Source organism: Fistularia commersonii, chromosome 23, assembly GCF_037954325.1.
Source record: "Fistularia commersonii isolate RoL2024-O1a breed Wild chromosome 23, RoL_Fcom_v1.0, whole genome shotgun sequence".
NCBI lineage: Eukaryota > Metazoa > Chordata > Actinopteri > Syngnathiformes > Fistulariidae > Fistularia > Fistularia commersonii.
In genome coordinates, this window is record NC_141306.1 from 4,857,484 (window position 1) to 4,882,075 (window position 24,592).

Consider the following 24,592-nt stretch of genomic DNA (forward strand, 5'->3'; position numbering starts at 1 on the left):
ATTTTTACACAATCGTGTAACAAAGAGAGTTTAATGCAAGATACATTCACATTGTATATTTTTGAAAATGCCAGTTTTATCAGTTTGTTCAGCAGATTCTGTTTTTCTGGAAGGACACAGCGCAGGCAGTGTCAATAACAGCCAAGAAAGAGGAAGGGAAACAAGTTCTGGGGTAAAGATAAATCTTTTTTCTTATAGAAACTAAAATTCAGAACATAACTTCTACATCCAGATGATCCACATATGGACCACCAAAAAAAATATATGTGCACACACACACACATACACACATATGGAAATTCTCATGCCACTCATGTCCTATTAAATGTTTATCACCAGTAAGTTTAGTGTCACACCGTAAAGTAAAACATTTAAAGACTTTAAACATAAAAGATGACAAACCACCTAGTTACCTATTCTGTACTGTCAGCGAAAGAAATAATACATTTTAAGTCAATATGAAGCTGTGTGTGTAAAATACCTAAATGTGTGCATTTTATTTTCAATATGATACTTAAGCAAAATGTAAAAATTTACAGATGAGGCAGCACTAAAATTCTAAATCTTATATCATGTAATTTACCCCACTGTCGAGCAGGGACCCCCCACCCCCCTCTGCTGGTAGTGAACGTCTAAGACCACTGGGTGGAGGTAGAACATTGAATACTGCATTTGGAAGTGGAGCCGGTGCCGGTGCTTCTGCCTGTCACTGGGAGCTCTGCAGCAGATGGTAGGTGAGGTGAATAATACATGGATTGTGCCGTCGAAAGTAGCTGGAGACACAAAGAACTTATTATTGTTTTATTCTGCCTCCCCGGAGGTTCATCCATAGTGCCTTTAAATGCTCTGTCCGACTGCTGGTGAAGGTCCCGCGGATTCCTGGAACATTTCATTCCGGCTTCATTCTGACTTACGGGATGTAATAACTCTAGAAAGATCCCATGACATTTTCTCTCGCTGCGGTTTGCTATGAATGACATACATATTTAAACTTGGGATAATAAAATTAGGGTCATTTAGCTTGCAATTCATTTAAGAACCATGTATTACACTTGCAATTGTTTTGATTTGTATTACCAGAAAATTTGGGAGTACATCTGATTTGGGCATATTCTGGGTCAAAGAGAAATATTCTCAGAGGTTCCCCGCGGTTCTTGTGCTGGGAGACATTGCAAGTCAGTCATTCTGCACCGGTGTTTTTCTGGCTTGTGATCAAAATGCATCTCAACACTTCAGTTTGGGGAAGTACGGATTCAAAAGGCAAACCGGTCATTGTTGATAAACGCATGTTGATGACTTCAAAAATACGTAGGCTCTACAGATACATGTGCTGCACTCCACAAATACCCACGCTAGTTGAAAGGACTCTCGTGCACCCGACGTGTTTCCAACTGTCTTCTCAAAGCGTTTCGCACGTTGTGTTTAACTTATCCTTTAAAGGGTATAAAGGTCATCTGCCATCTTTGTGAGAGCTTAGCTGCAGACCTGCACGAGAGAAACTCCGGGCTTTGCCATAAAGAGTGTTGTGGTGGCACAGTGGTTAGCACTTCCACCTCCCAGCCTGGCGGTCTGAGGTTCAATCCCAACACGGGTGCCTTTCTGTGTGGGGTCTCCCTTTTCTCTGCATCGCTTTCTCCCAACAGGTCATTGGCCCCGTTTTTGAATAAGTGAATGCTTGTTCGATTCTATATGACATGTGAATGAGGGTGTGAATAGCTGTGTGTGGATGACAGAGTGAATGTTATTATGACTTATGAATGAGAAAGTGAATGGTTGTATTTCTATAAGATGTGTGAATCAGAGTGAATATTTTGAATACTTTATACCTCAGTTTCATGTTTACTATTGAATGCGCTAGTGCACTTAACTGTTCAATTAGCACTCTGTTATTATTATTTTGTTAATTTTATGAAAAACGTCTTCTGGATTCCTCTGTGTGTCTAGCACATGCAGAGAAATTGACGACAAAGCTGACTGACAATATGACTTTGACTGTATGAATGAATGACTGAATGGTTGCATGTAAATGAGAGCATGAATTATTGAGTGCTTCTGTATGTGGCTCTATGATCAGTCCAGGTTGAACCTTGTCTCTCTGCCAGTAACATCTGGGATAGGCTCCAGCCCCCTGGAACCCTGAGTGCAGGATAAGTGGTGTAGGTAATGAATGAATGAATATTATGTAGAGTATTTTTTCACTTGACTCCTAAAAGCATTTTTCATAAATGACGTTACAAGCTGTTATCGTCATGGCTCAACCAAAAATGATAATGATAATAATAAAGAGGAGGGTCGGTGAACTTGTACACACCTAACTTTTGTTGTAATTGGTTTTTCAGAGAACACAGTGAAATATGAACGCGTGTCAGCAGCAGAGTGTGTCTGGCAGCGGCCTCCGTGTTTGGAGTTTGTCTTCTGGTGCCCTGGCTCCTTCCCGCCGACCAAAAACTGGCAAATAGGCTGCAAATTGGCTCAACCGGAGATTCCAAATTGTCCTTGGGTCCGGATTTGAGGGCGAACGGTCACCTGTCTCCACTGGCCATCTGTGCAGGTTAAACCCTGCATCTTGCTGAACATCAGCCGGTATCCAGCTCCCCGTGACCCTGCACGGATACTGGATGGATGGGCTTGGGTCTAAAAGTAGTGAACCAACTGATATTAGAAAAGCACACTCAGTTATGAGCAGTTTTTTTTTTTTTTTCTAGTTTTAAGTTGGGTACACTTTAAAAGCCTAGATAACCGCTACTCCCCCCCATTTATTATCTTCCCTTTATTCAGTCATACAAGGTCGGCGAGGGGCTCGAGCCAATCCCAGCTGACATTGGGCGGGAGGAGGGGGTCACCGTGGAGCGGTCGCCGATGAATCACAGGATCCCGCAGAGACACACACCAGTTCACTCCCTCATTCACGCCCACCGACAAATTAGAGACACGGGTTAACCTAGTGAATGCTGGACCCCTGGACGAAGGGGATTCGTTTTATTCCGCTGTATTAACTCGCATTACATTTGAAATGATATAAAATAAACAAAACAGCTACAGTTGTGTGCCCGGCCACAATAACAGGGAGCCTTTGGAGGAATGGGGTTGTCAAAACTTTGGTTCCCGCTGATTTTGGTCAACATTTCAGTTCGACTTCCTATCTTTAAGACTACGTTAGTATGTGTATTATTGTGCTAATGTATGTATTACTTTGCATTTACATTATTTTGTTTCCAAATACTCTTATGCTTACCACTACCCAGGACGTCTATTCCTCTTTTGATCTGTTGTAATATTTAGCTTATTTGGCAGGAGTAGAAAACCACTAACACTTCAGTGTACATTTGATTTGAAATAGGGTAACCTCAAGTATGGCTTATGGGATGTTTCTTTTTCAAACGTGTCTTTCCCACTATAATGTCGACCCTACATGTGCAAACTCTCTGCAGTTCGTCGACAGGATTTATATAAATCAACAATACTTTCCTACCATATGCAGCAGACTTCATCAAACTGCATGCTTTACTGTGTACTGTATTGTATTTATTGTTATGTATGTGTGTTTTTATGTGTGTAAAATTCACAAACAGTATATGTGTACAGTAGAAATATGCACAAGACTGGGTTGTGTGTATAATACAATAATGCACACGCATACAAAAACGTGTATGTATAAACATACATGTCCAGACAGTATATATCACTCATATGTATGTATACAGATTATATATATGGCTACATACTATAAACATAAAATGTATGTATGTATAAAGAGTTAAAAACAGTATGTGTATATATGTTGCGTATGCATACATATATATATATAGTATACATATTTATGTATGTACAGCATATGCATATGTGGGTTACTGTATACATACAAATGTATTGTATAAATGCATACATATACACATATACTAGGTATACATAAACATACATTCATATATTCATTTTATGTACATAATACATTTGCATATATTTATATATGTCTATATATTGTATAACTATACATATATGTGTCTATACATATACTAAATATATGCAGTCATACAGACACTAGTATAATGCATACTGTACATATGTACAAACAGTAACTATATACCCAGTATATAGATAAGCATACATGTATGTATAAACATAGAGTTAGAATAAACTTAAAGTCAAATAAAAACTATGGGTATTTGTACAGTAAGCATATATAATATAAAGTGTGTATATTGTGAGTATATATATGCATATAAACATATAAAGTGAATGTGTGCATATATACATACAGAGTATATACTATATATGTATGCATGTATATATGCATACAAATTTATGTATGTATATGAATGGATGTATAAATGTATGTAAGTCTATATACTGAGTATATATAAACAGTAGGTATATGTATGCATATATATTGTATATAAAGTGTCAAATGAATATATGTGTCAAGATAAGTGGGAGAAGATGGAGGGATGGATGGCATATATATATGCATGTATATGAAAGTATGCACATTATTATACATACAAATGAGGTATATTTATGTGAATGTACATTTATATTTGTGCATGTACTGAATGTATATAAACTGTAGATATATATGCATATATATGATATTTAGAAAGTCCATTAATTTTTTTTTGTTTTTTTTTTTACAGGTAGGGTTGAGGGTTTGGGTTTTAAAGAATAACCATATATTTTCTGATAAATTCTGAAAATTATCAAAAAAAAATCCTGAAAAAGAATTGAAAAAAATCATAATTATTTTTTTTCTTGGTTTTTAAATTAAGCTCCTCGAAAGTATTTTTCAAATTTTGTATTTGTATATGCAAGGATATACTGTGTCTGAAGTACTGAAATCCATTGCGGCATGGGGGAGAACCTTCTTTGGAGTTCTAGTGGGGCTCTGATTTGACTTTACGATCACATGTTAGACAGTTAATTTGATTCAATTAAAAATCCTGGGGAAGCGGAGAGTCTCATTCGCTTGTCTGAGGAGAAGAATTAAGTAAAACTCTTCCTCTCCCTGAATTTTATTGCGGAATGAATAAACTGCTTGAATAATATCTCCATGACATTCATCCATTATTGATCACCTGTTTCTGCACTTGTGAGACATAATTACCGTCTGTAATGTGAAACCTTCATCAAACTTAAACATTTATATTGCTTATCTTTCTGCAGGAAACCCCCCCCCCCCCCCCCCATCTCTACCCTCACCCCTTGCACCCCTCACCCCCCCCGGCAATATTTTCCTAATTACCGCATTCAAAGTGGATGTGAGAGCAATTCTTCTTGTTGCTTTAATTAGAAAGCCAGAAAGCCACGTATATTTCACCTCAGCCCTTGAGAAATGATGGAGGGATGATGTTGCCCCCCATGTGGGAGGGAGGGTGGGAAACAAGTCAACAAACAAAAATAAATTAATTGACAACAACACATCATTATTTTTGTTAGCAACTCCCAAGTTTTTTTTTTTTTTAAGATTTCTTTGGATGATAATGAAGTTGTAACATGGGTTTCCAGTTACTTTGTTGTGACTTGTCATCCCTAAATACAATAGGAAGTGGGATGACTTGGTTAACAGCTATGTAACTGATAAAAAAATTAAGAAAAATAAATCAGTCTGCTCGAAATAAGTTTTATGTTGATGTGATTTGTGCCAAATGACTGAAAAAAAATTCCCAAACTTTGTACAAAGAATGTTCAAATATAATTTAAAAAAATTAAAGTGTATGCAAACAGAAAAAAAAAATCAACGAATGGAAAATGAAAAAACAAATAATGAACTAAAATTATTTCTGAAAAACATCGGAAGACTGAATGGAAAAATTAGATCAATCATAATGATGATGAAAATACTGATAATGCAAACCAAAATAAAATTTAAAAAACCTGATTGAATAATTAAATTCATAAATTCATAACATATTCATATATATGTGTATATATATATATATACATATATTTATACATATATAAAATTTATTTTTGGAAAATGTATTTGTATATATAATTTTCATATATATACATATACACACACATTGTACACACATATATATACTGTATAAATATGTGTGTGTATATATATATACACACACATATATGTGTGTGTGTATATATATATATATATTCACACAGTATATTCATATACACAGTATATGTATATACACACATATATATATATATACAGTATATGAACATATATATGTATATACTGTATATATAACTGTATATAAAACTGTTAAACCATTTGGTTGACAGCTTACTAAATACACAAATAAATAGATAACACAAAGCTAAAAGTAGGAACAATCCATGATTGTTTTATTGACTTTAGTACACATTTACCTGGAAAATGTCAACAAGTCTATGTTTACTATTGACATCCAGAGGGTTAAGATTAGGACTAGAGGTTGGGTTTCAATTGTTAGGCTTTGGTTAAGGGGTTTGGTTTAGGATTTGAGGATTTAGGGTTACAGTTCAGGATTTGATTATATGGTTAGGGTTAGGGTCAGGCTAATGGGTTACAGGTCAAGGATAGGGTTTAGAGATAGGGTTTGTGGTTAGGGTTAGGTCAAGCTAAAAGTAGTAAATGTCCGTGATTGTTGATATAATTACAAATTTATCTGGAAAATGTCAACATATTTGGTGATTAGTATTGACATCCTGAAGGTTTGCACCTCCGAAAATGAATGCAAAAGAGGAGAGAGTCAGGCAGGTCTTGAGAAAACAAAACTTTATTGATGGTTATTGGTAAGTGGAAGAACCGTAATACATGCACGTACAATGACAGTGTAGGAAGCCTTGTTTTCGAACCACAACACCTACTGGAAGCAGAGCTCGTATAAAGTGGTTGTGGAGACATTCAGCTTATAGTGAAGACTTTCACTCGCTCACTCACACAGACGGAGGTTCTTACTGCTGCCTTTTTTTTAAACCATGTGATGCATCTGAGGGTTTTTTTTTCCTATCTAATTTGTTATAAATACAAAAAAGGAAGATATGTAACGACACCACTAATTGGGAATAGTTGTAAACAGAATGTGGTGCAGGAAGTGGCATTTTGGCTGACTTGCGATGCAGCCTCTGCAGGCTTCCTGGTCACCGTGTAGCGCTTTTCAAATACACTACCGAGTTATTCCATTAACTTCTATATACATGGTAGATTAGCCTGTTCACAAATTTCTCATATGCATTTAATACTGTAATATTCAAACAGTTAATTTTCCAAGAGTAAATGTCGAGAGCTAGAAAAAAAGAACAAAAAAAAAAAAAAATCACATTAAGAGTAACATGGGTGTGGAGAGGATGGAGGATCCTAAGTGCCACAGGAACAGTGGAAAAACATTTACCTCATTATCAATTCAGCAACTAATTAATCAGCATTTAAAATGTTGCTAGTAATGTATTCTTTCATTAATTAATGGTTTAAATTTGTGCGGTTAGCAAAAACGGTGATAATCCCTTTTTTAATTATAATTAGTAATTATAATGTAATAATGGTATAGTACATTTAATTAGTATAGCACCTTTCACGATATGAAATTCAGCTCTTAATTGCTAAAAATAAAAAGACAATAGAAGCAACTGAAAAAAGGAAAAAAAATGATGGGCTGTTTACAAGATAAAGAACTGAGATATAACAATGTAATGCTACTTATAAAACAAGATGAGGATTGTAAATGGAAAATAAAAGGTGGGAAACTGGAAGGATTTTTACAGAGTGTTGTTTTGGCAAAAGTAATACTAACACGATGGATGTGTTGTTGTAAAGAGATGATAACAATGAATAAAAAAAACTTTCTATGAATTGTCACTACAAGCTGAATTTATGGTTTCTTTTCTGGTTTGCTCAGTCGTCAAACGGGGAAATCGAAATCCGAATTCTTGAACAAATTTGTAAATCAAGCTGTTATTTTACTTTTGAAGCAGCATTTTCTGAAATTCTAAATTCCCTCTCTTTGTTTTCTCCTGCATCATATTTGCCTCGAACGTCAAAAATGGAATATTGTTAAATATTATATAATCATCATGTTTCAATTCTTTGTTATGTGGGACACTTAGGATCCTCTGCAGAACCGATTTAAATTAGAAAAATAATAAAAATGAGAGAAAATTCCAACTACAGCACTGATATGTCTCATATTCATGTGAAAAATTACAAGTTACGTGTGCAAAATGGAACAGTTGATGGAGAAAAAAAAAAAAAAGAAAATCGCGATTATCTACAACGTGTTTACCTTTTGTTTAGTTTTTTTCTTTTGTAAAGAGTTAGTAAAAATCAGAACATGATTATAAAATGAGATAGCCTGCCCTAACAGCTGATCTACGGGTCTAAATCTAAAACATTATACCGTTATGTATTTCATATAAGAGAACATTTTCACTGCACAGTTCAAATATAATACATTGTTAGATTATTATACTTTACCCCTCCCCTAGATTTATAATTATGAAAGAAAAAAAAAGCCAAAACCAAATGAACAGAAAAAAAATGATAAAATAGATACAGTGGCTTTTGGCCACCGCTATATATATTTTTTTTAAATCTCTCCTGTAATATAAAAATCATCAATTATACCAATGATTATATCGGAAGTTTTCTATAAAAAACATCTACATCTGGATGACCAACGCTACTCAGTACGGAAGATGTTTAGTGCCACAAAACACGACTGTGGAAGTCAGAAGCTTCAGTCCGCAGGATTCTGACATTCCTCCCCACATATTCAATAAATGTTTTTTTGATTTTCTTTTTTTTTTACACGGTGCAGACCCTTCCCACCCCCGCCCTTCCACCCCCTCCCATCATTTCTCAGCGTAATTAAAAGACTTGCGTTTCCATAGCAGCACAGGCGCAGTTTGCATTGGTTCAGGGAGGCTCATTGGCGCCCCCTAGTGGCCGCAAGAATGATCAGATGACAAGTTAGCACGCGGAAAAACAGGTCGCTAAAAAAGTGGAGCTGAACGTAGAACCATCTAATACCATGTAGAGGTCCTTGAAAATTATCATTGGAGGATGACGTGTGCTATCTGAGAGAAATGAGCAAATGAGACGAAATAAACAAAGTGTAAGAAATAGCTAAAATGAAACAAAACAGCAGGATGATTGGCAAAAGTATAGCAATTAAAAGTATAAAAATAAAAATATTCATTTATAAAACAGCAGCAAATAATGAAAGGAATTGATTTTTTTTTTTTTTTCAAAAAATAAAAACAATGTCATAAAATATCCAAAAGCTGTATTTGGATCTTTGGTAAAGAAAATCATGAAACAAATTGAAAATGAGCAAAAAGAGAGCAGAGGGGCTGTCAGGGTGATGTTGGGACATGATCAGAAAACTCAGTGCTGTAAATACAGCAAATACAGCAGTTTGTTTTTTTTTTCTGGATGTTGGTCTTGAATTAAAAAAAAAAATCTTTTAAAGAGTGCAAGGGAAAATACGACAAAAGAGCCACAAACTGCAAACTGCGCCCGTACTTGGACCCCCACCCGCCCCACCACATCCCGCCCCCACACCTCAAAACAGCTGATATCTAGGTACATTTTTTTTTTTTTCAACAAGCACTAAACACATCAGATATGCCCACTGTAACCTTTGGCTTGAAGTGACGTAAGATAGAACCACATTATCTAATCAATAAAGCCTTAATACAGCCTTAATAACCTGCCGCCTCGCATCATTCTCTCTGCAAACTCTTTAACTACCTCACGCTTGTTTCATGGACGAGGCTGAGAGCAGCGCCAGCTCGCTCGGATCGCGACTTCCTTAGCAGCCGAGAGCAGTTCGAACCTTTCTGTCATCTTGGAAAGAAAAAAAAAACAAACAAAACAAAAAAAAAGGAATGTAAATCTTACAATACATGCAGAATGTACACGCTGAGATGCGCCGACGTTGTTCCGAAGGCCGCTCACGTGTTTCATTTTAATTTCAATTGGTTGTTTTTTTTTTTAATTTAGACACAGCTTCAGAGATCTCATATTAAATAATAACATTTTAATAATTTGAAAACAAAAAATACATAGTTGTGCCTCATCATTTAAACGATTTCCTGATAGCATAATTTAATTTGGTAATACCATTTTTATTCCGCGTTTTAAGTTTTTTTTTCTGACATTTCTTGCAGATTTAACCATCTTAAAAGGTTTTAGTCTCAATTTCAAGTCCCCCTTTATTTTTTAATTTTTTAAATATTTAAGGGTCACCCCTCCTCCCAATTTGAGAAACATCAACACCGTTTTATACAAATATAACTTTAATATTACAACTATTTTTTTTCTGAATTACCCAGATATGTTGTCCTATGTTATCCTCTGCCTGCTCAGGTTTTATTTTGAAATTGTTACACATTTCCGCTGAAAATATGACGGACAAAGTCACGGGGTTTCATGACGTCAAACAAGACTAGAGGCGTGGCGGAGGATTCAAACAAAACTTGCAAAATCTTACAAAACAGCCCTCTCCCTTTTCAGAATTTCAAAATAAAAGCAGACATTAATATATATATATATATATTTGATTACATATATATATATTTACCTTTCACACTTGTATCCATTATAATTAATTGATCATATAATCAATAGATAGATTTAGACTCTGTATCAGCATGGGCCTGATTCGGTGGCAGTTAGTGTTCTCTCGGATATAACTTGTATAAAAACATAAAGAAAAACCCCATAACATGACATGAGCTGTTGGTCAGATGTTCGGTGCTCCAGCCTGGTGGATCGATATCGTCGGATTCTCTACTCGACTCTTAGGAGTCGTGGGAAAACTCCTCCATTAGTCGCCTTAAAAAAAGATTTTGGAGGGTATTAGGAAAAGAACGGCAACCTGAAAGTCAGCAAAAAAAAAAAAAAACAACAACAAAAAACAAGACCTGCAAAATCAGCTGTTAATTACCTATAATTAACCTTGTAATTACCTTGTAATTAACATGTAATTTACTAAAAAAATAGGCAAGATTTTTTTTTTTAATTTTAAGTAATTTTAATTTTTTTTGAAGGTGTTTTGAAGGTGTTAATGGTTGTTTTTTTTTTTTTAAACATTTTATTTTATTACAAGCATTAAGATAAATACGGTAATAGAACTACTCATCCTCTGGCTGGGACACGCTGAGTATCTGACATCTGGTATTTCCACACATCGGCGCGGAGAAGGGCAGAGATTTAGCTTTTTTTTTTTCCTCCCGGAGACGAGGTTCTACGTGAGACTCAGGTACGGATATTGCACAGAGTTGGATATGGGCTTTAAGCTGGTAGCCATCCTGCTGCTGTCTGCCGCTTCGAATGAACCCCCACCCCTTTTTTTTTTTTTTGTTAAATATCCAGGAAAAGAATGCATTACCCTTTTAAAGCAAATTTAAAGAAAACAGAAAGAAGAAGCGCCAAAGAAAGCGGAGAGATGAGAAACACTTGACTATCATCGTCACTTTTTGACACTTGGAAAAACTTAAACCCCGCACCCCCCCCCCCCCCCCCCCCCACGCCGCGGCGTGATGATGAGAAGGTTCTATACAAGCCCTAATGGATATTTCCTTTGTGTCCTAATTGTTACTCTAGCTATGGAAAAAAACAACAAAAAAAAAACAAAAAACGACCTCTACAGCTGATAATCTATGTTTTTAAATCTTTAGAAATTAAAAACCCCACAATATCAAAATACACAGCACAAAATATCTGAGGTATAAGATGAAAAATATCAGCTGTCATTATATTCTTTTTTTTTTTTTCCTTTTTTTTTCTCACTCTCTCTTAGGAGATGCTGAAATGATGCACAAACTGCATGTATTGCAATACCCAGGCCTTTCGGAACGTCGTCTTGCCCCAGATAGCTCTGTCCCATTCGCTCAAACAATCACTCACACGCACACACACACACACACTCACACGTGCACACAACACTCACACTCGCACACACACACACTTTCTGTCCGTCCTGCTGGAAGGGTTGTAGTGGTTGCTAGTAGGGTGCGAAGCGGCTGTAGCCTCCTCGGTATATACTAGCCTGGAGGGACGACAACACCAGCCCCACGTCGTCAACGTGGCTCCGGGTTTTGGCGTCTGTCAGCGGGGCGAACGCATTCTGCAATGCAAAGGGTGCAGATGACACACACACACACACACACACACACACAAACGCACAAGAAATTGCAAAAGCACACATGGTTGCAGAGAAGATACACACACACACACACACACACACACACACACACAAACTCTCGTTAGCCCCCCTCGCTCCACCGACAGCAGCGGTTCCAACACTACATTACCGTCACTCCGGTGCAAAACCCACGGGGGGATGAAAAGACCCGTGACCCGGGAAACCGTCATGCAGCGAGCACGGCGAGACGCTTCATGCCGGGGGAGCATGCCGACGGCTACGAGGGAGAAATTCAGTCAATACAATGAAAAAGTTGAAGGGGAGGAAAAAAGAAACATACAAGTAAAGAAATATGAAAACGTGAATAAAAAAAAAAAAGGGCAGTTTGGGAGAAAGGTGGGGAAGAAAGGATGGGGGTCTGTCGGGTGGAAGATGCCGGTTAATGCAGAACCCAGTAGACGCTGTTGTTTTGGGTTTGCGACACAAGATTTTCACGGTCGCAGACAAAAAACTGAAAGTCAGAGGGAAATTTTAGGAGTTTTACTGGAATCGCGACGCTCCCGTCATCTCATTCGTTAAGGTGATAATCTGAGATGTTATAGATCATTTTTTTCGTAGTCTTGGGCTTACAACAATATCAATAATTTAAGAATAAGAATAAGAATAAGAATAAGAATAAGAATAAGAATAAGAATAAGAATAAGAATAAGAATAAGAATAAGAATAAGAACAACTTTATTTATCCCGAAGGAAATTGTTGTGCCAGAGTTTCAAGTAAAACATAACAATAATAAATGATAGTAGGAAATTGTATAAACAGTAAAAAAAAAGGGGGGGGGGAGAATAAGAAATACAAATAAAACTATAAAGTGTCAAAGTCAAGGCTATAAAGTGTTTATTATATTATATATTATATTATAGTAGACTATCCCAAGTCTTTCAGTCTTTATGGGGATGTAACCCAATCGGCAACCAATAGATGAGCTTAAACAAAACCGGAAACAGGAAACCTGGTAGGCAAACAATCGGCAGAGCGAGATTGGTGGCAGAAATGGGATTTGTTGGCGGTATGGATGAACGGGAAGGGCGAAGGGCGTCCCGATTTAGATAAAGCGTCCGAACGGCCCGGCTTCTACGAAGTCAACTCTCCAATGCATCACGACTGAGCGGAGTAGGAAAAACGATGGACTAAAACAGCACAGGCTTTGCAAATACCCGCTGAAAACATTATATGGTGGGGAAAGATTGCTGAAAGAACTTAGTTCTTGCGAATAGTGACCCTGTAAGACTCACAGTCTGAGACGAGGCTGCTAAACTAAAGACTATAAACTTAAAAATTGTCTTTAGATGTGGCAAGATTGTGATGATAGTTTTAAACAAAGTCTTCTGATGCATGGGTGGCATTTGTCATAAAGCGGTAACACCGCCGCCGATCAGACTGTGATAACTGGACTGTCCAAAGTTGACTTTTACCACTAACTCTTATAAAGTTGGTCTCGTATCAAACGGGATTTTTCGGTTGGACCCCGAGCAACATGTTCGTCTGACATCTGACATCTCGCTGAACCTACCGGCCGCGGGAACGTTAGCGTTAGCATCAATGTTTGTGTTTACTCAAAGAATCCTTCGATTTTGGGATTCCTCTCTACATTTGCTTTCCATTTCATGACGAATTGACCCCTCCGATGGATCTCGATGAAGGATCTCAGTCATCCGGGTCTGTTTTGATCCACGCCGAATTGTCGCTGCAGCAATACTGGAAGATGTTCCTCCTCTCATCCAAGAGGCTTCTTCAGCTCTACTTGGGGAAGTTTTCGATTTATAAGAGCTTGTGTTGGGCATTGGCCGTTGGTCCAAGTTAGGATGGTTTGTTACACTTCAAAATTCTGGAATGTCTTTATCAAACTTGGAAAAAACATCTCTAAACAGAGGGGGGGGGTTCTAGACATACAACGGCATGCTGCGATCCATCCAAAGACAGATCTACACACACACACACATACACACACACACTCAACCATTTCAACTTGGACAAACAACCAACCCCGAAGCAGAAAAATCACTTCAGGACGACATGGCTCATTTGGCGAGGTGATCCTTGAGAAAAATCAAAAATCGGAGAATGATCAATTCATTTCCTGTGATATTTGAGGACTTTCCGTAGAATCACCTGACAGAGTGATTCGTCGTCATTTTGTCATTTTGAGTATCGGCACCGATGAAGAACCCGAAATTAGCTGATGTAATTAGCCATCGAACTCAGAGAGGCCGAGTTCACTTCTTTTTGTCAGAGAAACTATTTGTTTTATGGGATACCGTCTTCTGAACACTGCTCATTTCGCTCCTCCACCCCGACACACACACACACACACACACTCACGCATCTCGGAGATCCCGGATTTCTGTTGGGTTTGGAGGCGCATTCCTCCAATCTCCTCATCGGGCCGACTCCCCCCCCTCCCCGTTCCTCCCTCGTCCCCGAGGCTGCGGCGCCACCGGGGATTTAATTATCAAAATGACTAATTATTTCATTACCAGGGAGTGCGAGGTGAGGTGGTATCCACCAAATTAGAAATATAATAACTAACATGGACTGGGCTGCCAGAGCATGAAGACATTCATCACCTTTTACAGGCGGGATTAATGTGGCATTTGGACTGCCGTTAGCGGCGCAGACAAATTCAATTAAGTTTAAGTGAGGAGATGTCAGCGCCGCAGAAAAGCTCATGCACCAAGCCTGAAGAGGTCGGGATGAGGGGAGGTGGCGGTGGTTGGTTGATGTGTGGGTGGGTGGGGGAGGCGTGGGCAGGAGTGAGTGGATGAAAATATTTATGAGTGAGCGGAAATGCATTGGTTTAATAAGAATAACAAAATGACGCTCGGCTTGAAGCATTCGCCGGGAACAACAGGCTGCGTTTCTGCCAGACGCTAAACGGACGTTTCGCCTCATTTGTCGAGCCGTGACGGCGACGGACGGCTTCTTTGGCGCCCGGATGGAGGAAATCCGGAGTCGAACCCACAGACATCGTCTGGGTGGGTTGGAGGGGTGTGGGGTCGAAAAAGTAACAGGTTTTGTAATAAATAGGTTTTGTGTAATAAATATGAAATAACATTCTTCAGGATTGATATGTCACTCCTGTGTTGCAAAATCTGCCTTAAGTGGCAACAAATTATTTTATTATTATTATTATTTTAGTATTTTATATATATATATACATATATATATATATGTATATATTAAAAAAGAGAACATTTTAACATTTTATTACATTTATAATATATTATAAAATGTGTACATTATAAGATGTTTATAAATTTTTATGATATAATGTAAAATGTGTCCGTAATGTAACTAAAATGTTACGAGTGATTTTGGGGGGGCCCCAAAAAAGTCTTATAATTTGTAAAGAATACATGATGTATTCGGGAAATGACATGATAATCAGCTGAATTTGACGGAAAAGTATAAAAAAGAATTTAGAAATCATTGATTAGAAATCATGATTAGAAACACGGTACTTTCACCGTAGTATTTGTGTTATTATCAGTATTCTGTTGCCTTATTACCAATTCTAAATATGCTAATTGGCCAATTAGCTGTTATTATTGTTGCTCCACTCCTGCCTGAGCACCCACCACAGCCTCAACCGAGGGCGGGGGGGGGGGGGCAGATGCAGTTTGACGTGCACGACAAACGACGGAAGGTGTTTTCGGGACGGGGAGAGCAGGAGGACGGAGGAGGCGGGATGGTCTTACCATGGCACCAACGCTGTATGTGGCTGCTGGAGTGAGTGCATGGTTGTAGGGGTCGGCAGCGTATACTCGTCCATAACTGTGAAAACACACACACATGCACACACATCAGCTTTAGGTCCGGTCATATCAAGCGGCGGCTCAGCAATTCTGGATACATGCTCATTAGCTCTAATTTGATGTCCCTTTAAGCGACAACCACTAAAAGTCTCTCTATTGGCTGCAGAGAAATGACTATAGAATTGCAGCCCAACAGCGCAGGCTGGTTTCCATGGCAATATAGGTAAATATAATAAAATAATAATAATAAATAAATAAATAAAATTAGATAAAATATGGAGAAAAAATATACGCATGATACGATATATTTAGGAATTATTGCACGCAACAAACATGCACAATCATCTGAAACAAAACCAAAAAAAGCTTTCTAGATATCTTCTTTCTCTGCACGAGTGTTGATTTGAAACTTAACCAACACATACAAGACGACTACAAGGCATTTATCAAATGTATACATATGCACATAAGGATGAAAAAAATTCGTTTTTCTTTTAAATAATTTTTGTACTGTAGGGTTTCAGTTATTTATTATTTATGATTTCTGCATCTTGAAGAACGGTCACGAGCCTCAGGACTGCGGTTTTGAGGTCGGGACCTGATCATGTGACATCGAGATTTGTCTGCAGACTTGCATTTGCCCCGTGTACAGAATTAGAGGCCTTGTAAGAGGTATCTCTGCTGAGAGCTTCTCTGAAGGACCACGGCATTAAACATGTCGGACGTGCTTCCAGACTCCTTAGATGTAGCAACCTCCGAGGGGGGGGGGGGGGGGTGGGGGCTGCAACCGGAACACTGAGGGAAATTAGAGTCTAAGCACAAACGCGGAAATTAAACATTTATAGAAATAGACTAAATATGTCAAAAAAAATCAGAGGCCGGAAAATGTTTTCTCTATTTTTAGGGGGGAAATACACAGCAACAGCACTTATTCCTGGTGAACAGTCGCACTGTGTCCATCACCCCCACCCACATCCGCACCCTCCCCCACATCCCCTCCTCCCATCCCTGTCCCAGGCTTTTCATGATAAGAGCCAATCAGGGGCCAGGGTCTGTGCCCATAATTGAGCTGATTTGCATAGCGGCCCAGTGGTTGAAGCGATTAGAAGTTAATCCCGATTAGTTTTGGACATTGCTATTCACCGCCGCCGCCCCCCCAACACCCACGCTCAGCCCAGCGCCGCATTTGACCTATCTTATCTCACAGCACAGAGCCCTAACCCATCATCAGTGTGTGTGTGTGTGTGTGTGTGTAAGTGTGTGCACACACGCCAGCGCGCGCGTTAGCGTGCGCTCCACCGCCGCCGCCGCAACTAAAACACAAATTCAAATGCAATTTGAGGCAAACGCATTTTCTGAATGACCCTGAGGTGAGAAGATAAACAGGGAAATAACGTTTTCAACAGCAGGACAAAACGACTGAGAGTTTGGTCCGACGCGCCAGCATTTAGGGCGGACTGATATAAAAAGAAGAAAGATTTACACTCCGTTACGGCACCATGTGTTCTCTGCTCGCCACCGCTTCGCCAGCGTATGCCTTAAATATTTGACGAGCGCCCCGTGTTCGGACTTGAAAGGAATAATTCAAGACTCGACGGTTTATTCGCTTTGTTTTCAAAGGAGATGCAAATCGTCCGGCGCGCGTTTGCGTTCGCCGATGATTTGCTGAATAAAATAATTCTACCGCGATTAGAAACTCGTCTGTTACGCCAGTTCGTTGACTCAAATTGGAATTATGTCCCGGAGCAGATGTGCGCCGGGTAAAAAATGACCCTTGGACGAACTCCCGGGTGTCTCCAGTCAAAGGCCAGGGGGACTGCGGCTTTTCTGGACCATGAAGGCCAAACCAAGCATTGTGACGGTGCAGCCTCCCCTGTCACCTAGCAACCTGGGCAGCTACAGTCAAATATAGAGACAGAATGATCCAGAATTTATAATCGAACGGCTCATCCGTGTCCGGCACCGTCCTGCTCCCAATGACTTTACGGCTAAATATTCTCAGCCAGGAGTGTAACATATGGTTTCAGGACAGCCTAAATGGGTTGACAGATTATTTTCATTCATTCATTCATTCATTCATTCATTCATTCATTCATTTACTATCTATATTGCTTATCCTGCAGCCAGGACCCCTGTGGGAATCCTGGCTGTGACGCTAGCGGAGGCGCTAACCATTGCACCCCCGCGCTCCCCCCTCGTTCGTTCATTCATTCATTATTTAGAACAGAAGTAGAGATCGGGAGCCAATCCCCGCTGGTGTTGGACAAGAGGCGGAGTTTAACCTAGATCGGTCGCCTGTCAATCACAGACCGACAGCTAGAGACGTTCAACTACTCTCTCACGCTAATGCTCATCTGCAAATAATTCAGAGGCTACAATCGAGGCTTCTGGATGCTTTGGAAAGCCGGAGAACCGAGAGAGAACTGACACAGGACAGTTTAGAACCCGCAACCTCCTGCAAAGGTGCTCGTCGGCCACCGGATTTGGACGTCAAAGTTCCTTGCCGTGAGGAGGCCCGGCGGCAAAACACCGCCCATCTTATCGTTCGGATCGGATTATAGCATGATGTTTACAGACTCAGAACTTTTGTGCATAATAACTGCTTGTAAAACATAATAATAATAATAATAATTTATCTTTTATTAAAATAATTTGAAAATAAATTAAATTGAAATGACTCATTCACTTTATTTTGTTGAATGATTCATTAAAAAAGTTTAATAGAAAGAGCTGTTTACTTAATCTGTGTAAAGATGTTTGATTCTTAATTAGGAGAAGAATCACAAGGCTATTTACATACTATAAATATATAGATGGTAGATCATGTTTTTTCCTCTGTGTAAATAAAAATAAAATATTTATTTCCAAGATGGCAGAGAGGATTTGAAGCGTAGCTATCTCTGAAGTGTCAAGTGGGGGTGGAAGCGAAGCTCTGGAGACGCCATCTTGGTTTGCTAACAATCACATGGCTAAAGCAGGAAAACAATGAAAATGGCAGCGGCGGCGGCGGCGGTGGAGGGGATGCTGCCACTCATTTCTGTTTGAAGAGATTCATTACATCTTATATTTAATCTAAAAAAGTGTTTTTTTAAATTAATTAAAAAAAAAAAAAAAGGAAATCCCAATTGGCCCGCAAGTCACGTTAAATCAGTCCATGAACTGGACGCCTTCATGTTGTCAAGCCATAATTGGTTTATCTGTCAGCGCGGTGAACTCGTGATCCGCTGGTAAAGAGCTACGCCTTCAAGTTGTGACTCGAACAAGAAAACACAAATTAAAGTGTGAGGCAGATGCACTCTCCTCTGATCCTGCTTGATCCCGCACAACAGCCGGACAGCTGGAAATAACCCAGGATGCAAATGGAGGCAGATTAGTATTCCGTAGTAGCACCTGTTCCAGATTATCTGTCCGGTTTACTCCTTTAACCTGACACCGACCTGCTAGCCATTAGACAACAGCTAATGGGCCCGTAGCGAGAGCATCAGAGCGCCAGCGCATGCCGCGGGGGGGGGGGCGAGGCGACCCTCCGACGACAAACGAGACTTTTTTGGTACATCGCGGCCAAATACTGTCCGCAAAGCCGTATCGGCACATTACAATGTTGCTACAGTTCCACGATCGGCATCGGAATGATCAGAAATCCTGCACCGATGAGAGTATTTTTGTCGCCTTGTATTTCCGTGTATGCAACAACAACAACAACAACTTCCACATCCAAATCAATTATTCTGTTTGCCGGAGGGCCAGAAACAAAATGTTCCTTCTTCCTTCCACCTCGGCCTGCTCTGCCCTCCCGCTTTGTGAGCTCCCCCGGCCGCGACTCCGTCGGCTTTTCGGAGGCGATGCGGAGAAAAAGAAACACTCCCCCCAGTCCGCCGGCTGGGCGCAGAGTGTTCAGGAGGCGGGAAGGGGGGCAGAAATGTGGTCAAATTACCGCACCGGAACGGGTCGCCGGTGGCACGAGTCGAGGCTCGGGAACAGGCTGTGCTGCGCGGTCCGCGTGTTTAGCGGTGAAAATTTAAGGATTCAGTATCGTAGGCGTATCACCGTGTCATAGGGATAAAAACCAGCACCGCCACAAGCTCGATTTTGGAAAACCTCTCTGATTCTGGAACACGGCTCAGAAGAGCTGTTCCGTCATTTGCACCAACGGCCGTCAGGCTCCATCGATCCCAAGATGTCGTTGTCTTTGCCCAAAGAATACGTTTTGTATTAAGACTTTAAAAAAGAGAGTAAAAATGCGGTGGCGGCGAAACAGCGTCAGGAACAATCTGACAAACACACGGACGTGTTTGTATTCATGTCAGCGTTTCACCAAACAGGCCCTGAGGTTTTTTCCGCACCTAGTGTTATTTATAATTAAACCCGACTGGACTCTGGATCTGACAAATACTTGTTTTACGGGCGATGAATTTGATGTCATGAAATACATTTCTACGGTTCTGCGGTTTGAAAAGTAACTTTCAGGTTGTTGGCTTATCAAAAAAAAAACATGCTTGAAAAACTTTTTCTCATCCAAATGAGGTAAAGTTTTATTTAAATGAACATTTTGCCTCATTTAAAAAAATAATTTAAAAAAAACCTAAATGTATGAAATGTTGTAACTTTGAAAATTAATATTTAATGCCCTATATCTCAAAATAATTTTGGGGGGTAAATTTTCTCTCTTCACTTCTTTTTCTTTGCTTTTATGAATATTCAAGCTATTATTGGATCACATCATTTGTTACCATGTAAGCATCGCCTGTCAATCATTATAAAAATAGTGGTATATATAAATATATATATATATATATATATATATATATATATATATATTCTTTTTAGAAAGGACAAAAAAAATATGTATATTTTTTTATTTCAATTTTTATATATATATATATACATATATATATATATATATATATATATATATATATTTATAAAAAAAGGAGTAAAATAATTTCTGACTTGACTGGACATGACAGTTTTGTTTGTTTTTTTTAATTACAGGTTTTGGATGGGCCGCCGCGATGGAGCAGTAGTTAGCTTTTCTGCCTCACAGCAAGAAGGTCCCTGGTTGGATTCCAAGTCTCCATGTTCTTTCCATAATCTGTGTGGGTTTCCTTTGGATTCTCCTGCTTCCTCCCTCGGTTCAAAAACACTCAGTAGGTTCATCTAAATTGCCCAAAATGTGAACGAGAGGGTGAATGGTTCTTTGTCTCTCGTCCAATGACAGAGGGGATAGGCTACAGCCCCCCTTGGCAGGATAAGCGACAAAGATAACGAATGCACGGTTTTGGATAATCTACCTTCTGTTTTGGTCATAACAGCACCGTTTTCACCCATTAATATTTCTTAAAACGACATGATTTTCCCAACACTAATCCATTTCAGTCTGGTTTTTGCTGACCGTCTTATTTTTACGATCAGCCAATCAAAGAGAAAGAAGAGTCCGTACTGTAAAATTTTCATCATTGACCTTTCAGACAAGCAGGCCATCCATCACCACGGTTACGCTGTCTTTTCTTTGCAGCATTCCACCACAAGATGCTACAATACAGTACTTCCTTTTGTGTTTTGTCCGTGTACGTCATTTTTTGGGCCAGCCATCCTCGCATTGTTATTTCCAAAACTGGGGATTTTGCCCGCGTTCTTTTGTCCGGGTCGCTTGGCGAGGTCCCTGCGGTCGCACAAAAAAGCTTTCCCGGTGACTTTGGTCCACGTTTTCACAAGGCAGCACATTCCGGTGACTGGATTCATAAATTAAATCGTAGCGAAATAAATTACTACATTATATGAGGGGGCGTGTGGGGGGGGGGGAAGCTGGTATCTAATTCTTGATTTTCCCTGGAAGATGTCCTTGGGGTAATAACGGTAAGATGTGCACATGTGTATTCACTTGCTCATAATGTGCCACAGCGCCAGCAGCCGCTGTCTGCATGAGCTGCTGCGTGGGGTTTGCGCCGGTAGAGACGGGTCCGAGCTCGTGGAAGCAGCTGCCTTCGCTTCCCCCCTCTGTGATCCCGGTGACATGAACATGACCCACATGTAGCCGGTGCGGCTCGGCACAGATGGCGACATCAAGGCTACACAGGTACATAAGCTACGTCCTCGGTGAGACACCAGACCTTTGAAATGGAACCTGGCTTTCACAGATTTTTTTTTCATGGTTGTGTGTGTGTGTGTGTGTGTGTGTGTGTGTGCGTGTGCGCACCCTTCTGTTTCATCAGCTCATGAAATTATCATTGCTATAAAATAATAATGTTGTGGGAAAAAGTTTCACTTGAACGCGGAGCTCATCAACTGGAGTCGGGGGTTGAACCGAAGAGTTCTCCCTCAGATTAGATTAATATCGGTTTAAGTGATAAATCCTCGATTATGTATCCACTTCCACTTGAAAGTGGGTTCGGGCCCTGCAGCGTCCCACTCTTGGACGTTCTAAGCCTTGTTTCCGCGGCGTCTGTCTGCAGGAAGCTTTTTTCGGTAGCGGATCCACTCACACGCACACATCTGCAACCATTCCATCACTTTCCCTCGAGGTTTATACAATAGATATTAGACTAGGGTACAGGGATGAATAAGGGGATTGAAGATGAGAGATGACGGATGATTTCATTTTTTGTTTTTCAATTTTTGCATTTTAAAAGCAAGGTTGACACGTTGAAAAAAAACGAAAAAATGTGAAGAATAAGGTCAATTTCAGTGTTAGTTCCAGACATGAGAGGAAAAAGAAATACCATTCCAATGTTTTTTGATAACAAAGGTAACGATAATGTTGCAGGGCTTTGGCTCATTCTGAAAATCCGGATACAAAAGCCAACTGTGACACAGCAACATTTATGTCTAAGTGTAAATAATACTAGTAATATTATTTATAAATAAAAACAACACTTGCTTCTCAGGTCGACGTGTCCATAAATTATAGTGAATTCAATGTGAATAACTTGCTAATTTTTTTTCATTCGTTCATTATCTGCTTGTCCTCGCTGCCATTGGGCCAGAGGCGAGGTTCACCCAGGACCGGCTGCCGGCCGATCAAACATAGAAACGTACAACCATTCACACTCCCATTCACACATTTGAGGTCTCTGATAAACCTACTGCATGTTTTGGGCTGTGGGAGGAAACCCACGGGCACATGGGGAAAACATGGAGACCCCACACTCTACCCCTGTCAGAATCGAATCTGAGACCTTCTTGCTAACCGCCGTACCGCATTCCTACTCTTTTTTCGCTCCTTTGAGTTCCAAGTTTGTCCAATAGCATCATATGGACAATGTTGATAAATGTCTGTCCAGTCAAAAGAACTTGGAATTAGTAAATAAGTACACACACAAGAGGACCTTCAACAGTCGACTGCATGACTGAGCTACCGTTGATGCAAATAGAATGGAATTTGATGGGAAAGCAGAGAGCGCCTCCAGCAGCTGGAAGGTCTTACCCTCCCAGAGACACCACGGGACGCATCTTCTCTTGCTTTAACATTTTAACAGGCATAATTTAATAGAAGACGCTGTTGTTGTTTCACAAATATATAATGAAATTATGCTTAAATAATACAATTTTCCATTTCCCCCTCAGCAGGCCAAGGCGTGGTTTGCTTAGATGCTTGTGAAAAGCTTTTAACAAAGTTAATTTGCTAAATTTTCGTTTTCCTAGGAAATCAAATCTTCAGGTTGAATCATGATAGATGACTTGCTGCACTAGGGTGCGGTTCTTGCCGTGGCCACTAGGGGCGCCAGTAAACCCATAGAACCGGCTCCTGATTAATCTCCTCTGTGAGTGTTTCTCTAGTTATTGCTCAGGTGACCTAGATTTGGTCTTTGAAGCCAAACGGTTTAAGATGCAAAAGGCTTTTTTTTTTCTTTTTTTTTTTTTTTTTTTTTTAGTCCGCCCATGTAACCCCCGACGTTTCTCTCCCTCTGTGTTCTTCACCCTCGGCAAACACGAGACGCAATCGCTTCCTTTCAAGTGGACCTACTTTGTCTGCAAACTTCTTCGGCGCTCTGAGGCCAAAGTCCTCCCTGTAATAATTTGCCGCTCAGCTCCGGAATCGGACGGACCGCCGGCGTCCGCCATCAAAGGCCGCTGATACAAAACCCGACTGAAAAAAAACATGATGAATAATGAATCGGGAAAGGACAGACATCAGTGGGAGACGTGCAGTTACAATCCGAAATGACACACTCGTGCTTACTAATTTACCGCACATTATTCATTGTGTTGTGAATATATCTATTATTAATAAAACGGGGAAGGGCGTATGGGAGATAAAATATGCTCATATATGATAGCAGCCCTAGAAACCGAAAACCCCTCTAAAATATTAATCAAGCATATTTTTACTAGCTGTTTATTAAAACAAAAAAAAAAACAAAACGTGTTGATTTCGATCATTAAGGCCGCCTGGGATCATTTCCGGGGTTGGAGGCGGTTACCATGAGAACGCGCACCCCCCGAGGAATCCCGATCTTTTTCGAAGAGGCCGTTTAAACCGTCGGTTAAAACGCCATTTTAGGGTGGATGGGGATGGTAGCAGGATGGCACTCCACCGCGTGAGTGCGTACGTGCGAACGCACGGAGAGGGGAGAGCGATCGGACGGGGCCGAGCCGCCTCCGGAGGCCGTCCGGGACGCGCTATGACCTTATCGAGCACAAGTGTAAACGCTGCTTTGTTTTTTTAGCTCAATTACAACAACCGTGTGGGTGGAAAT

General features: G+C 39.9%; 1 protein-coding gene across 13 annotated transcripts in view; it reads right to left on the bottom strand.

Moving 5' to 3' along the window:
- Nucleotides 1-6,695: 6,695 nt before the first annotated feature.
- Nucleotides 6,696-24,592, bottom strand: part of rbfox1 (RNA binding fox-1 homolog 1) — a 231,109-nt gene continuing 213,212 nt past the window's right edge. For all 13 annotated transcript variants that reach the window (XR_015107938.1, XM_086170547.1, XM_086170542.1 and 10 more), the window contains 2 exons: nucleotides 15,840-15,915; nucleotides 6,696-12,065 (listed from right to left, as the gene is read on the bottom strand). Coding sequence is in view for 12 of the 13 variants with exons in the window: in XM_086170541.1 (XP_086026667.1) it covers nucleotides 11,943-12,065; nucleotides 15,840-15,915 (199 nt within the window). In the remaining variant the exon portion in view is untranslated. The remainder of the gene's footprint in view (nucleotides 12,066-15,839; nucleotides 15,916-24,592) is intronic.